General features: G+C 47.9%; 1 protein-coding gene across 4 annotated transcripts in view; it reads right to left on the minus strand.

Annotated features, from left to right (window-relative positions):
- The window catches only part of CLIC5 (chloride intracellular channel 5), a 110533-nt gene that overhangs the window by 34919 nt on the left and 59387 nt on the right, over positions 1-16227 (minus strand). For all 4 annotated transcript variants that reach the window (XM_060163041.1, XM_060163040.1, XM_060163039.1 and 1 more), the window contains exons 3-4: positions 15102-15227; positions 7174-7280 (exon numbers count right to left, since the gene is read on the minus strand). In XM_060163041.1, the coding sequence (XP_060019024.1) occupies positions 7174-7280; positions 15102-15227 (233 nt within the window). The remainder of the gene's footprint in view (positions 1-7173; positions 7281-15101; positions 15228-16227) is intronic.

The following is a 16227-nucleotide window of genomic DNA, read 5'->3' on the forward strand; positions in this document are numbered from 1 at the left end:
GATGCAGGGGACACGGGCTCGTGCCCCGGTCCGGGAAGATCCCACATGCCGCGGAGAGGCTGCGCCCGTGAGCCATGGCCGCTGAGCCTGCGCGTCCGGAGCCTGTGCTCCGCAACGGGAGAGGCCACAACAGTGAGAGGCCCGCGTACCGCAAAAAAAAAAAAAAAAAGTTCTCATCACAAGAAAAAACTTTGTAACTGTGTGTGGTGATGGATGTTAACTAGACTTATTGTGGTGAACATTTTGCAATGAACACAAATATTGAATGATTATGTTGTCTACCTGAAACTAATACAAGGTTATGTGTCAATTAAAAAAAAGGGAGGGGGAGGGCTAAATTGGGAGTTCAGGATTAACAAGTACACACTGTTATATATAAAACAGATAACAAGGACCTAGAGGGAACTATACTCAACATCTTGTAATAACCTATAATGGAAAAGAATCTGAAAAAGAATAGATATATATACATAAATATATACATGAACTACTTTGTTGTACACCAGACACTAACACAACATCGTAAATCAACTATACTAAAAATAAATTAATAATTAATTAGTTAATTAATTAATTAAATGCCTGTTGGATTTAGCCCCACGTGCACCACTGATGACACTTATGAAGGTTGGTCTAGGCCATCCTTGATTGGGTTGCATGGAAACTGAATAAATGGAGGTACAGAGTGTAGTGTGGATTTAAGAATCTGTCTATGGGGGACTTCCCTCGTGGTCCAATGGTTAAGGCTTTGCCTTCCAGGGCAGGGGGTGAGGGTTTGATCCCTGTTCGGAGAGCTAAGATCTACATGCCTCGTGGCTATAAACCAAAACAGAAGGAATATTGTAACAAATTCAATAAAGACTTTAAAATTCGTCCACATCAAAAAAACAAAACAAAACTTAAAAAGAAACTTAAAAAAAAAAAAGACTCTGTCTATGAAGGAGATTAAAAAAGACAGAGAGAGAAACAGGCCTAGGCAGGAAAAAGAAGAAAATGGATGTCAGGTGTAGTGAGGACTGACGAGGAGACGGGCGGGGAGGGGTGCAGTCCAAGGGCGGGGTGAAGACGGAGGAGTCATACTGGCATGAAGTCAGCGGGCCTGGGCTCCAAGAGAACAGGAAGGGGAGTCACAGGAGGGAAAGGACAAAGACGATGACAATAACAGCTCCTCTATGACTACGACTCAAGCCCCAAATCGGGAATACTTGTCATTCTCCTGGGAGGCTGGTTTGCTTTCATCTTGACCAGGGTCTTGTGGTCTGCCGTCTGCGTTCAGCACTGGGGCTCTGGGAGCTGCCTTTCCCGTCGTGCTCGCCCTGAGCTCGTTTTATGACCCGGCTTGTTTTTCTTTCTCACCTCCTTCTAGGGTATGTTGCTTTGCAGAGCTTTACGTGTCCCTGTGAGTGGCTATAAAGCCGTTCGTATACATTTCAAAATTAGAAAGAAAGCCCCCAAGACGGATGCATACAGAGGCAGAAATAAGAGAGAAAGCCAGACTTGAGGGGGGATGAGATGAGGGAATTTCGAGGGAGCGTTGAAAGACCAACGGTGGGAAAAACACCACTTAGCACAGAAATAGGTGGTACAGGCAGCCTGTGTCAGATGTGTGAAAAAGGAATATGCAAATGTAGGAAGGAAAAGCCACGAGGCTGCATATGGTCTATGGATTAGATACAAACAGAGGGGTTTGGGACTTTTTAGACCTCTTAGCAGGGGAAGAGAGCCCCGTGGACATGGGCTTGTGCAGAGGATAAAGGAACGGTGATGGGAAATGGGGGAAAGTACATGAGAATGAGACACAAGCCAACAATGAGATGGTCACGTGGGCAGGGATATTAACTATATCTAGGGACACGTGATAGGGCTGTAGGAATTAAAAAAGGACTTTAAAAATAGCGAATAAGAATAGAGAACTAAAAACACACATGAGATCCATTTGTTAACTGCCTGGACCCTGTAGTATGTACAAAAAGTGAAATAAGCCAGTAGAATGGACAGCATTGAAGCAGAAGAAAAAAGAGACGTTGGGGGAAAAGAAAGTAAAATATAGTAATTTATGCCAGGATTAGAATAAACAGCTAAAATGAGCTTCTTGAAAGCCAAGGGGTTTGGCAGAGGTTTTTAAGAGTCTGTTCAAACAGCAGCTTGAGGGTAACAAATGCAAAATACAAGATGGATATTCAGAGAGAAAAGCCCAGGTCCTCTTACAAGATGACAGAGAAGAGTGGGAGTGACAAGGTAAAGGAGGGTGTCAAAGAAACCCCTCGAGGGAAGGGATACACCAAACTGACATCCCAGCGGGCAGAGCGCTGAGCAAGTTGTGGGGTTGGGAAGCGAGGGGAGCCGGAACTGCTGAGTCTGGGGGCTGCTGCCCAGTCTTGGGTCGCCTGGGGTCTGTGTGCCACGGTGGCATCTCTGAGGAAGGTGAACGGAGAAGGGCCAGGATGGGTACTCGCAGAGAGGGAGGACATTAGAGATGGGGCCACCAGCATGGCTGAAAAGTGGCCTCTGCCAGGCAGAGGCGGGATGCAGGATGCAGGATGCAGGGCAGAGCTGAGCACGGCTAACTCCAGGCTCGTTACCGGACATGCCAAAGGTGGGATGGATCGTGCTGGCGCCCTCCCCACCATCCTCTGCTTCAGAACTCTATAAACCTTCAAGACTCAACAAATGACAAAACCTTTCCTTGCATGATTGAAACACGAATGTGCGGGGCCCAGGGCAGGGACTCCTGCAGCCACATCTAAATGCAGGGCTGCTCCCTCCCATCTCCAAGACGCCCTTCCTCGGGCCACGTGGTTTCTTGGTCTCTCGCTGCACCTCCGAGTTCCAAGGGAGAAGGGCCTGTGCTCCTGGGTCAGCCTGACTCTCCTGTTGAGTAGGGTCTGAGTTATGGTGCAGAGGAGAGAAGCAGTCGGAGAAGGATGCCTGAGGACAAGTCCAGGAAGCTGAACACAAAAGGCAAAGCCTCCCATGACCTGGGCAGTGTCTTATATCATAGATCAATCTTTTCCGTAAAGTTTTTCTTCCTCATCTTCACGACCCCCCAACCCCCTGCCCCCTTCCTCACTTGCTACTCCTTCTTTATCTTCCTCCCTGGCTCCGCTCCCTCAGACCCTCCTGACCCCACAGCTGTGGGTGATCCCTGGGTGTCATCCCTAGAGCTCTTCTCACTCACGAACTCCCTCGGGTATCAAAAATCCACAGATACTCAAGTCCCTTTTATAACGTGGCACAGGACAGTCAGCCCTCTGAATCCGCAGATTCCACATCCATGGACCAAGGGAGCAACTGTATACTTTGGAGAGGAGGAAAATGTACCAAGAAAATGGGAACCAAAATTAAACAAGCAGAAAAGAGACTAAATGAGTGGGAGATTTGGAAGTGCTGGTTAGGGGTCAAAAAGTAAGGGCTGAAGCAGCAGCTTCTGATGCCAGTATTCGTGTGTGTCTCATTTTTGCTCTAGTAATAATCAAAGTTAACATTTAAAGAGCGTTTATGACGTGTCAGGCAGTGTGCTAAAGGATTTACGTGCATTAACTTATAAATAAATGACTGCATGACAAACCTTGGATATGCTATTAATGGCCTTATTTGTCAGATTGATGAAATTGAAAGCATTATTAAGTATGTTTTACAGATGCAGAAACGGAGGCTCAGAGAGAAGTCTCTCAGGCAAAGTGGTACAGCTATAAGTGGCAGATCTGGGACTCAAACCCAGGTCAGTAACTGCATGTTTGCATGTTTCACAGGCCCCTGTCGATGGTTAGTTTATCGAGGACAATGGTGGTGTCTCATTTGTCTTGCCACGGCCGCAACACAGCCCGGTGCCTGGCACACAAGGAGCACCCTTTAAACACTAGCTCAGACTTGGATCCACTTCGTGTAATCTGTGTTTGTTGAATGAATCAATGAATGACTGAATGTACTAACTAATGGACAACTCCCTTGGGTGCTAGCTGTGGATGGCTCCTCCAGGATGGGGTCTTGAGTTCCAGTAGCTGGGGTCTTTTTTGAGGATTTGTGAACAACAGGGAGATTCTGAATGGTGGTTTCTGTATCCACCACGGGAGTGGAGAATTGATCCATCATGTAGAACCAGGTCACCGTGTGGGGTGTTTTCACGCTTTGTTGTTGACAGGGCAGAAAAGGACCAAGAAGACAGTCAGTGTGATTCGGGGCTGGGTGGAGGGTGCTGGGGTATTATGTGGAGGGAGGGCTCTGCTCAAGAGAAAAAAAACAATTGAAAACACAAAAGGGACAGTCTGAAAAAAGGATGTTGGAAAAACAAACGCAGAGCTGAAGATGCAGAAGGCTGTCAGGGGAAGCCTGGGGGCTGACGTTGATGCCCTTGCAGAGACCTGTGAGTACAGAGCTCGGACAAAGCAGAGACAGGGTGTGGATGGGTGGGGTGGGGCCGTGGGGCCAGCTCTCGGACGGGCCCACCGGAGCTCCGGGTGCTGCTGGCTGAGCCTGAGAACGCGTGGAGTCAGCTGACCAGCTGACCGTGACTGAGGGTGTGGGCTTGGGGAAGAAGAGTGAAGGGGGAGGGAGGGGAAGCTATAGTCACACTGAAGGAAGAACTTGGTGTCTTGTTAAAAGGCAGGAGCAAACAGCACAGAGGACTGTGATCTGGGGGACAGGCAACTGGGGACAAGGGAAACACTGGCGCTTTGAAATGTGCAAATGAGTTTTAGGGGAGAAGGAGTCACAAGCGCAAAACCCATCACAGAGGAAAACAGGGTGAAACAGAAGCAGCGGAAACAATGAAAATCGGCGAGTGTTCAGTTTACGAGAGACTGAGACATGATGTTCAGTGGTTGCTTTGGCTTTGGGGGCGGGAGAACTGTAAATACGGCTCATATGTAAATACCACTCACAACCTGAGAAGTCTGCAAGGCTCGGCTAAGACAATCTGTCTGCTGGTGCTTCAGCGACTATGAAGGAAGATATCTGCGGCTGAAAGGACGCCGGATGTGGAATCTGAAAACTGGGGTTGAGAGCCAGCTTAGGCCCTGGGGGCGAGGACAAGCCACTGCCGTCCCATTGCTTCTGGGTCTGCAGCAGGGCAAGGGCAGGGGTTGCCTTTCACACGATCGATGGCTGTGAGGGCTGCATTAGCCACCCAGGGCTGCCACCACAAAGGACCACACACCGGGTGGCTTCAAACAACAGAAATCTCGCCTCTCCCAGTTCTGGAGACCAGAAATCCAAGTCAAGGTGTCACGGGGCTACGCACCCTCCCAAGGCTCCGGGGGGATGCTTCCTTGACCCTTTGAGCTTCTGGTGGCCCCGAGCGGTCCTTGGCTTATGGCTGCAGCACTGTAATCCCTGCTCTGTCTTCACATGCCCCCACCCCCATCTCTGTGTGTCCCCTTTTCTTCTTCTAAGGACACCAGTCATTGGATTTAGGGACCACACTACATCAGTATCATCTCATCTCGAGACCGTTACCTAACTACACCTGCAGAGACTCTATTTCCAAATAAGGTCACATTCTGAGGTCCCAGGTGGATACGGACCGCGGGATAATACTCAACACACCACAGGCTGCAAACGTCAACGAAGCAAAAGCGCTAAGTAAATTTAAAAGGTTTCCCTCATGCTTCTCCTTTTTCTTGCCCCTAAAGGGCCACTCTCGCTGCAGTGCCCCTTCATGCACCTCTGATGGCTGCCTTGCCCACAGGATAACATCCAGTGCCCCAGCTGGCACTGCAGACTCCAGATGCTTCTCTGGTCTCTGTCACTGGAGTTTTCTCACCCTCCCCACGTCTTCCATCCTATGCTCCCGGCCAGCTGACTCCCCCTGGATCTTCACCACCCAGGCGAAACCCCTTCAGGAAGTCTTCTCAGATGACCCAGAGGTGACTCCTTGCTACTCCTGAACCCCTTTGGCAGATACGCTCTCCTCCTCCCACAGGGCAGATAATCAGACTCCCTTTGGTGAAGCCACCATTTATGTCTTGTCTTGGTATTTTTGTGAACTTAAGCCTTTTCTTCTGTACCAGTCAGGAGGCCTTGAAGCCTGCGTGTCTTTTTCTAGTTCTTTTTCTAGAATCCAGTTCTGTGCATGGCACGATCCAGCTCCACAGCGGCTGTTAACTGGATCATTTACTTCCCACCACACCACCGTTCCTGCCAAAAGTTCATCCTGGCTGCCTTTCCTGGTCACTTTGGTCCAAAGAGATGTCTTTCTCTTCTGAGCTCCTGCAGCAGTTAGCTCCAAGGTGGTCCAAACAAATGGACCACCTTGTTTCAGGATCCATTGCGTGTTCGTCTGATATACATTCAGTTCCTTGTTCATTCATGAAGTCTCAAGGAGTGCTGTCCAGCCCATCACCATTCATTCACTCACTCATTCACGAAGTTTTCGTGACGCCCTTGCTCTGCCTGGCTCAGCCCTGGGCTCCATCCTCCTATTCGGAGGGCAAGCAAACTTCCTCCTCCTTCTTCCTTCTCCTCACAGGAGCTAACACTGTTCTAAAGTTACACATGCTCGATGTGACAGTTCTATTCAAATTGCTTCAGCTCATGCTTAACGGACCAAGTCAAGTGAGGGACTAAAAGTGCTACCAGCTTAAATGAGGAGCTCAAACCCCTCTGAGAAGGCACCAGAAGAGAACCAAGTCTGAGTTCTATGGCCAATGCTAGAAATTAAGGGCCGGGCGGAGGCTGAGCCAGGCTTGGAGAAGAGGCTTCCCAGCACCTTCTGCACTTGCCGTGGGGGGGAATGCAGAGGGCCAGGCTCTGCCTTGAGCATTTACCACCACGGTGACTGCCCTGTCCCACCATGGGCTCTGGTCAACCCCCTGGAAGCCGCAATGTGTTGTTCCAAACAGGACTTCCTGTGAGCGCAGCAGGGTCATGAACTGGGGACAAACAGACGGTAGTACGGCCGAGGCAGGACCCTGTGTGCGGTGTATCATGATGTGCACTATGGCAGGCTCAGACACAAACTGCATCCCTCCTCCAGTTCCACAGTAAGGCTCACTGGCCGGTTCTCCTGCACTGGCCAGAAAGCAAGACCTACCACCCACTCTCCTGCAGCAAGGGGGCCTCAGGGCGAGTGAATAAAAGCATTGATTCCAGCTGCTTCTCTGGTCTGAGCGTCTGAAGATGCCCAGGGCAGGGGACAGTGCCACCAGGGGCTCTGGGTAGAAGGGAACCACTTACCAGCGTTGTTCTGCTGCTTTGTGTTTTTGATGTAGGCGGAGAACTTGGAGAAGATGTCGATGCCCGCTGTGTTGGATTCCCGGTGCTTCGCAGCCAATTTGGGGTACCTGGAATGCAAGACCAGTGTTCTAGGGTCAGTGAGAACTCAGAGCCCCTTCCCATCACCTCACGATGAGTTTCTAGCAGGAAACACTCTTGTTTCTAGCAGGATCTACAAATCTTTTGGTGTTTCTCCAACCCATCCTCTAGGGAGGGTGGGCACTTGCATCTCTAGTTCAATGATAGAGGAAACTAGAGTCCAGTGAGGTGTGGAGAACTGCCCAGGAATGCAGCCTGTGGGCAAAAAAGCAGAGCACCACTCAGAGGGTCCAGGGTGTATTCTCTTCCTGGGACCACAAACAATGATGCGGCAATGCCCAGGCCTTAGTCAAAGTTCTCAGTGAGTTCTCCTCTGCATCAGGTGGGGTCCCAGACTTTTCCCCAACCCGTGTTATCCACTGCCAGGCCTGCGATTATAATCCTAGCTGCACGGAGCTAATTCTAGGAGCAAGGAGGTGCTAGGCACCTTGGCACTGAGGCCTTGAAATCGTCTCTTGAAAGGAATGGTCCTCTTCTGAAATATTCTTCTTTGTGTGCAGGAATCAGATGCAGAAACTACCAGGCTACGTCAGTGGGACAAGCATTTACAATTGTTTTATTTCCAGGCATGGAGATATATTTGCAATGACCCAGCGCCTCTCCCTCATGCGTTCTTCCATTTTGAAGCTAGAAGAGTATAAGAGGCAAACTGGGGTGAGGGCTCTCTCCTACTGGCCTTGAGACCAAATGAGGCAAACTTGCTTTGACCCCACTGGCACCATCAAAACAAGCCATTCTGATTTTCAAAACATATTATTTCACAAACATTTTACATGGATGGCCAGGCAAGGGTGGGAGGAGACGGGGGACAATTGCTAGGTCATCGTTATCACCAAGTATGTGGACCTTTGTGATCTCTGGGTGAACAGTGTGGACTGAGAACTATTTGGCTACTTTATGTTTAAAATGCAAAATCTTTTTTTTTTTTTTGGTTTAATGTTTTAAATAACTTGAACCAAAACGCCTGTAACAAGTATTTGTGCTCTTTCATTTTTTGGCTTCTCCACTGACCATTAGCTAGGACCGCCCACTCCTGGGCCACATTAGGTGGCTGTCAAATTTCAGATACTGCCATTGGACGAGTCCACGGAAAGTCACTGGGTCCAGCCCTCTGGCAAGAGTCAGATACAGAGGCATTATCGTCCTCATTTTATGGGGAAGCAACTGGAGACCAGAGACGTTAAATGGCTATTTGAGGGCTCATGGGGAATAAATACTGGAGGGACCCTGAGAACCCAGTTTTTGGGCGCTGAAGCAATGACCCTCCCACTGCATCACACCACTTCTCCAATATCAGCAAAAGCTAACTTGTACTGTGTCCACTACATGCCAGACACTGTTCGAACCCCTTCGCAGTTTCATCATTTACTCCTCACAGTTTCATTGGTATTGTCATTAGCCTCATTTCCCACAGAAGACGAACGAGACACAGAGAAGCTAAGCAATTCGTCTAAGTTCACGTGGCCAGGTGGCAGACCCAGGAGCCCAACCCAGGCAGTTTCACTCTGGAAGCCCAGATCTTAAGTTCCACGTCTTGTGGCCTCTCACCGACTCTGCTGTTTACCCTACAAGCTCCAAAACATCCCCTGGAGCTGGGCTGAGCACCATGGAGGAACTCCCCTCAACCACCAGGAGGGGGCGCTCTGCACAGGTTCTGCACACATATTTTCCTGAATACCCTGGGAATCATCAATTCATCTGCTCTGACTTGGGGTACAAAGCAATCGTTCCTGCAGGATGCTCGGTTAATCTTCCAAGATGAGGGAATTTAGGATCATCCATCCCTATTTTGGCTTTCTCACATAGAATTAGGCATGCTCTTAAAATGGAATGTCTTAAATTATTTTAATATATAGAAAGTGCTCCTTGTTTTTGCTTGATAAGGTAATAATGTAAAGAGAGAAGGGCCTAGATAATGCATTTTTCCTTTGGGTTTGTTGGGGTTTTTTTTATTTATGCCATCATTTGATCAGACTTCCACTAATCTGACCATTTCTTCATGGCCAGTGTGGGCCAAACATGATTGGGGGGCAGCAAATCCAAGACAGGCAAAAAAAGGGACATGTGTTCAGGGAGACCGTGCGAGGGCCATCCTGTTTTCTAAGCACTATGATTCATCGAGATTTGACTTTACAGCATAATGTCCCACTTGAAGACTGTCCTTGTGGGAAGTGTGTCTTCAAATATTAACCTTACAGAGTTTGGTAACTAGATTTGGGGCAGCTACTGTACAGGATGTTAAGTGCTTTTATTTTAGCTCCATATTTACACTGCATTTTAAATATGCAAATAAGTGGGTTCCAGGGTACATTTTGTTTCTCTAAAAGGCTAACAAATAGTACTTCATTTATAGAAACATCTTTGAAATAAGATTGTGATGTCATCTGGTGACAATCAAAGAGATGGGCAATTTCTCTAACTCAAGGGCGAGCAAATGATGGCCTATGGGCCAAATCCAGCTCAACATTTGTTTATGTACCTCCCAGGAGCTAAGAATACTTTGTATACTTTTAAATAATTGAAAAAAAATCAAAAGAAGTATATTATTTTGTGACATGTGAAAATAATATGAAATTCAAGTTTCAGCATTCACACATAGAACACAACCACATCCATTTACTTACATACTGTCTATGGCTGCCTTTACTCTACTAAGACTATATGGCCGCAAAGTCAAAAATGCTCCCTGGCTCTTTCCAGGAAAGTTGGCCAACCCCTGCTCTCAATAATGAAAATTTCTCCCCACTCTGTTTTTAAGATATCTTATTTCAAATGCATTCATTTTAGATATGCACTTAAGCTTCATTCTGGGAAGTAAAACAGTTGGCCGCTCATCAAAACAATTTTTTTTGGTAAATAGTAGCAAAAAAAAATAAGATATGATTGCAGATGGAAATGCTCTGATTGGCTTAGAGTCCCAAAAGACGTCTCACTGACTAACCATAGGCCACCACGCCCCTGAACAAAAGGACTCCATGCAACTAAACCAACATGCAGTAAGCACCTACCAGGGGCCAAGCCCTGTCCCTGGCATTGGGGATACACTGGAGAAAAAGAGAAACAGTCATCTCGCCCTCATGGGGTGACCTCTGCTGATTCCAGGGGCTCTTCTGGCAGCCTGAGTGTTGACCCTCCGTTTTCAAATAAGCTGAAAAGTGGAAGGATGTCCCCTCTCTCCCTTCTCTGTTATTCCTGCTTCCTCACCTCACCAAACCCTCACTGGAGAAGCAGATTAATGCTTCTGACTTTTCTGCTCCAGAACTGGGAGCTTGTCTTATCCCTGCTACTTAAACAAATGATCCCTGGAGGTGGATGGGGTCTGGCTTATTCATAAAAAGACAACCCCTGGGAACTGTGGATTTAAGACCTAAGCTCACCAGTAGTTTTTATAATTACTGGGAGATGGTCACAAAAGAGGCACTGACCTCTCTAGCTCTTCAAGCTGCCATATAATGAGCTCTGACTCTACGTCAGGCGCTAGGTTAAGCAGTATCATCTTCAATAATAGTCCCTCGAGATCAACATGATGTCATCAGTTTATAGATGTGAGAAGTGATGATCAGAGAGGGAAAGAGTAATTTATCTGCAGCAGAGACCACACATGCTCATTAAATACCCACGTGCCTCTCAGCATTTCCCTGCCCCTCCCTCTCAGATAGGTTGGGGTCATGTGACTGGATTCTGACCAATAGTATGGGAGGAGAAGTGATGTAACCACTCATAACCCTGGGCTTTAAAAATATTTTGCATCATCCTTCTCCTCCCTCTTTCCCTGCTGAAGGAGTCTTGGAAGAAATGTATTTCAACAGCTACAAAAGAGAAGAGGGCCACACTACCCACTCAGACTCTGCATGAGTGAGAAATAAACCTGTATTCTGTTAAGCTACTGAGATTTTGTGGTCAATTAGTTACTTCGGTGTAGCACAACCTGGTGGTTCAGATTAGAACCCAAGGCATTCTGACTCCAAAGCCCATACAGTAAGCCCCCTACATACGAACCTTCAAGTTGCAAACTTTCAAAGATGCAAACGTGCATTCGCATGTCCAATCATGTAAGTTAGTTCACATGTCTGGCATACACTGTCACGTGCATGCATCCTCTACAAGTGGTTGTGCTTTTTGTGTACTTTACTATACTTTACTGTATAGTATTGTATAGAGTACAGTAGTACAGTATCTTTACTGCAAGCCCCGGATGTCCGGAAGCAAGCGTAAAAGCAGCAGTGAGATGTAGCTGGTACCGCTAAGAAGCACAAGCTGTGGTACTGTACTACTGCACTTTCCAAGGTACTGTACTGTAAGATTAAAAACGTTTTCTTTATTTTTTGTGTTTGTTTGTTTTTTATGTATTATTTGTGTGAAAAATGTTATAAACCTATTACAGAACAGTACTATATAGCCGATTGTGTTAGTTGGGTACCTAGGCTAACTTTGTTGGAGTTAGGAACAAATTGGACTTAGGAACACACTCTCAGAACAGAATTCGTCCATATGTAGGGGACTTACTGTACTTTCAGCCACTATGCCATCCTGTGCTTGGTACTGAGGCTGCTTCTCCACCTCCCAGAGGATCAGAAGAAACTTCGTGATTTTTACTATCATGAAATATCCATAAACATTTCTTAAAATAATGAATTCAAAGTGTCTTCCAATTCTGGTATGGCTCTGAACACTGTTAATACTTGAGTGATAGTTGACTGACTAAATGACAAGACATGTAACTAGACTTTACCCGTTCACTCCCCTGAATTTTTACCACTGTTTATTTCGAACCGCAACCGGCTCTGGGAAAGCACTTTGAAAAATTCGTGGAATCACAGAACTTCTGCTGAAAGGCATCTTAGAGACTATGTAGTTTCAGAGATGAGGGAATGGGGAGGGTCTGAGAGGGCACGAGGCTTGGCCAAGTTCATACAACAAGCGCTGTGTAGAAAGGTGGCCAGACTTTGGTCTCCTGACTCTCACTTCTGGATCCCACTAACTCGGGCCCTTCCATGAGGATGAGGATGAAGGGTAAAGGCAGCATGTCAACAATAATCCTGACGCTTCCCTGTGCAGCATCAACTGGGTCAGTCTAAGGAGAAGGATGGAAGTTCGTCTCATTTGGAAACTTCTTGAGACTTCCTAGATTCCTCACTTTGACACCAAATGCTTTGTGGAACCCAATGTGATCTTTTAAAAAGATTGCTGGAGTGTTTGTGTGTGGGTTTTTTCCTTTAAAAAATAGAGCTAAGGGGAAAAAGGCTCCCACAATTTCTTGGCTCTCTGGCAGCTTTAACAAACAGCAGTGTGATGAGAAACACATGCCGACCAGCGTTTGTGGAACAGAAACGGGGGTTTTGCTGCCCCCTAGAGAACCAGAAGGCCAGGCTGCCCTCCTCCTGGGGCCTCTGGACATGGGCCACCTGACCGACCTCCCAGCTAGAGTTGGTGGGAAGCCAGCCGAGGTGGGTAGCTTTGCTGTGGGCAGAACAGCCGGTCTCCCTTTGCAGGGCTGAAGCACAGGTTTGCTGACATTTCCTGGGAGGTAATTATGGTACCTACCCCAGTCTGATCCATACAAAGGCAGCTAAAGGACACTCCTGGGGGCTCTGAAATGGTTGATGGCCTCATCACTAGGGTCCCACCTTGGTGCCCTCCTGGAGTTGTGCATTTTCAGAGTTTTGAGGTTCTGCTACTGTGGCGTGGCGGACCGTAGGGTCACTGACACGTCAGGAATGGACTTAGTAAAACGTCCTACACACATCGCAGTCCAGAGGGACCTGGACCAGATGAAGCAGAGCTCAGGACAGGTGGAGAGAGAAGTGAAGAGGCGGCGTCTATGTCCTGCATAGCTTAACCTGATTGGGATCATGGAAATTTTCCAGAATCGGATGATATGGTGATGAATCTGATCACGGCCCTCGTCTGGAAGAATCTACCTGTACACATGGGCATACAGTTCTGGGGGGGGGGGGATCCTCATGGGCCCCCTTGGTCCTGTTGCGGATATAGATTAGAGAGCCCTGGGTTAGAGAAACAGCCCCCCAAAGGCACCGCTGAACAGGAACTGAGGGAGCCTGGCTAAGATGGGCATGAAGGGTCATCCTTTCACAGGGGAGGGAATGGAGGCCGAGAGCAAGAAAGAGACTGGTTCGAGGGGTCACAGTGCATCACTGGCAGATCCAGGAGTGGACCCAGGCCTCCAGGCCCAGCCCAGCCCAACCCTGCACGCCTCCACCCACCAGGCTGGCTATCCATCCTCCGCATTGTTTCAGTTTCCCATTCCCTACTGGCCTTGATGGAAGCAAGGACTCCTGCGTGCGGGTATTACTTCTAGAAGGGAAAATGTTAACTTCATCGTGGACTTTCCCCTCTCGATCTCCCAGACAAAGTCCAAACCCTATTTAGTTATTGAAAACAGCATTCATTTTCTGTTGTTGGATTCCAAACCAGAGCCAGCAGTGAGGTTGAGTCCCAAGGGAGGAAGCAGGAGGCTGAGCCCCCTGGGGGTCTTCTCAGCATAGGGGCTGGCCTGGTGGGGCTGCCCAGCTGATTTAATCAATGCATTTATTTTAAAGTCTATTGGACTTGAGGCAATTTTCCACACTCACTATGGAGATAAACTGTCCTAATGTGGATGGCTGAGGATACATTTTTAGGAAGAATGTATAAATGGTTGAGGCCTAATTAGATCACGACTGGGAGTTCTGATTTAACAGTGATCTGCTAGATGTGTGACCTTGGGCAAGTTACTTAACCTCCCCGATCCTCAGTTTCCCCAGCTATCAAATTAGGATAATGATAGCACCTACCTTTAAGGGCCCACTAAGTGAGGGCTATATAAATATCAATTAAAAAATAAAACTTTAAAATAAATGCAAGATGGTCATTTTTATAGTCAATCCCACTTATTTTACCTACTGAGTATGTCCTAAAATCCTTCCTACCCCTCTCCCCCCATTTCCCTGTCACTGCCTTAGCCCAGCCCTCCAGTCTATCTTACGCAGAATGTCACCAGTTGGCTCCCTCCTAGTTGATTTCTAGGAGCTTTTCCTCCTCTGCCCTCCCCATCTCCCCCCATCCCCCAAAGTAAGCCTGAGAACGGATTCTCCAACACTTTTGCTTAAAGCTTTTCAGTGACTATCCCACAGGATAAAGTCCGTGCACACCTTACTCTATATGCAATATTATCGTTCCAGTTTTTTTTTTTAAAGGTGATTGTTTGAATCCCTGATTTCAGTAGAGTATAATGAACAAGTCTAGCTTCCAGCAGCTTTTAGAATTCTCCTCTCTTCTGTTCACTCCTTTTTCCCATCAGGAGCAGCTTATCTACCGGACAAGGACCCACAGCCCTCCGGTCTCTCCTCCCCCTGAGCCTGTTTTCAGAAGAGGAACTGCCTTCAGCCCGTGTTTTTCATGTTTAATTATGGGCTCCGACCTGACAGGGTCAGATTTATGACTCTTATTCATACCTTGGTGTGGTTTTAAGTCATGGGATTACCTCTCTCCTAGCTGACTTTTCACTTCGTCGGCCTTTCAGCTCTTGTTCTGCAATGAGGGAGCCTTGGCCTTCACTCAGGCCGAAGGACCTGGCGTTAAGGGGCATCAGCTCTTGGGGTTGGACTTTGTGGAGGAGGTTTGAGACTGGCATCCCTTTGGGGGTGGGGAGGGCCACGCGGGACTCTCTCTTTGCAAAGAGGGTCCTGGGCTCTGGATTGATGAGGCTCCTTTGGAAATCTCCCCCAGGATCTAGAAAAGCACAAGGACCCCCTCCCTGTCATTAGCTCCAGAAACAAGCAGCTCATTACTTTTCGGGGGTCAAAGTCTCCTCCAGGAACTCCTCGATCTTATTGACGTCCGTCTTCACGTCTCCGTTGAAGGTCAGGAAGGGCGGATGGGTGCCAGGGGCGAGGTTGTGCAGGTCAGCTGGCTTTCTGTGGAGAGAGCAAGGTTCAGGGGTGGCTTACACCAGGGTGCTTCACGGACAGGGAAGCCCAGGGTGTACTGTCCATTAGACGCCCGTCGGCAAAAACAGACCCGGTGTGAGGCGTAGGGCAGAGGAGGTTGGAGAGATTCTGGAAGGATGTGGTGTGACACAGGATATCCGACCGGTGGGATTCAGTGAGAGAGGAGCAAGTCAGATGGACTTTGAAAAAGCAGTGTGATCACAGGTGAATATTTAAGCTAAAGCCAAGCTTCTGATACCCAGGGAGGAAGTTGGGCTTTGCTTTCAAAAGGTCCTTCACCCATCAGCTTTACAAAAATGCACGAGGCAGAATCCCAAACTTTAAACATTCATGAATTCAGTCACGCTTTTACACGAAGAACCATCTTCTCTGTTCTTTAAGGTTTGCGCAATGGGAAGGGAGTGACCTTGTGTTTGCCATGGGCCCCTATTCACGTCCAAGGCTGAGCTTCTGGGCTCCCCACAGCCGGTCAGAATGGAGGTGCAGAGATGGAGGGAAGTGGGCAGGGAGAAGGCTGCACAGAGGACAGAGGGAGGAAAAGGAGAGATAATGATGGAAACTTCCCCGGGCAGGGCTGGACCATCAGTCACCCCAAACGCTCTCTCTGAGAATGCCACACTCCTGTGGGAGGCAAGCGTGGAAAACATTAGATGGAGGAACCCAAAAGGAGTAAACAACGGGGAAGAGGAGTCTGTAATGAAACACATTCCTGGCGTAATCAGCTTGGGAGGGGAAGAGAAGAATTTCAATTAAGGTGCCCCTCCCACATCCTTGCCCAACAGGTACACTCTCCAGCTGCCTTCTGCGGCACTTGGAACTCCTCAGACAATTGACACTGAGAAAAGCATTTCTAAAATCGAATTTCCTTGGTCCCTGTGTTTGCTTTGTGAGTGTTCTTCCTTTCAGACATTCTTTACCTTCTCCTCCTGTTTTCCAAAGCTCACCTAAGGCAGCAATGCTTGGGTTC

The sequence above is a fragment of the Lagenorhynchus albirostris genome, chromosome 10, assembly GCF_949774975.1.
Source record: "Lagenorhynchus albirostris chromosome 10, mLagAlb1.1, whole genome shotgun sequence".
Classification (NCBI taxonomy): domain Eukaryota; kingdom Metazoa; phylum Chordata; class Mammalia; order Artiodactyla; family Delphinidae; genus Lagenorhynchus; species Lagenorhynchus albirostris.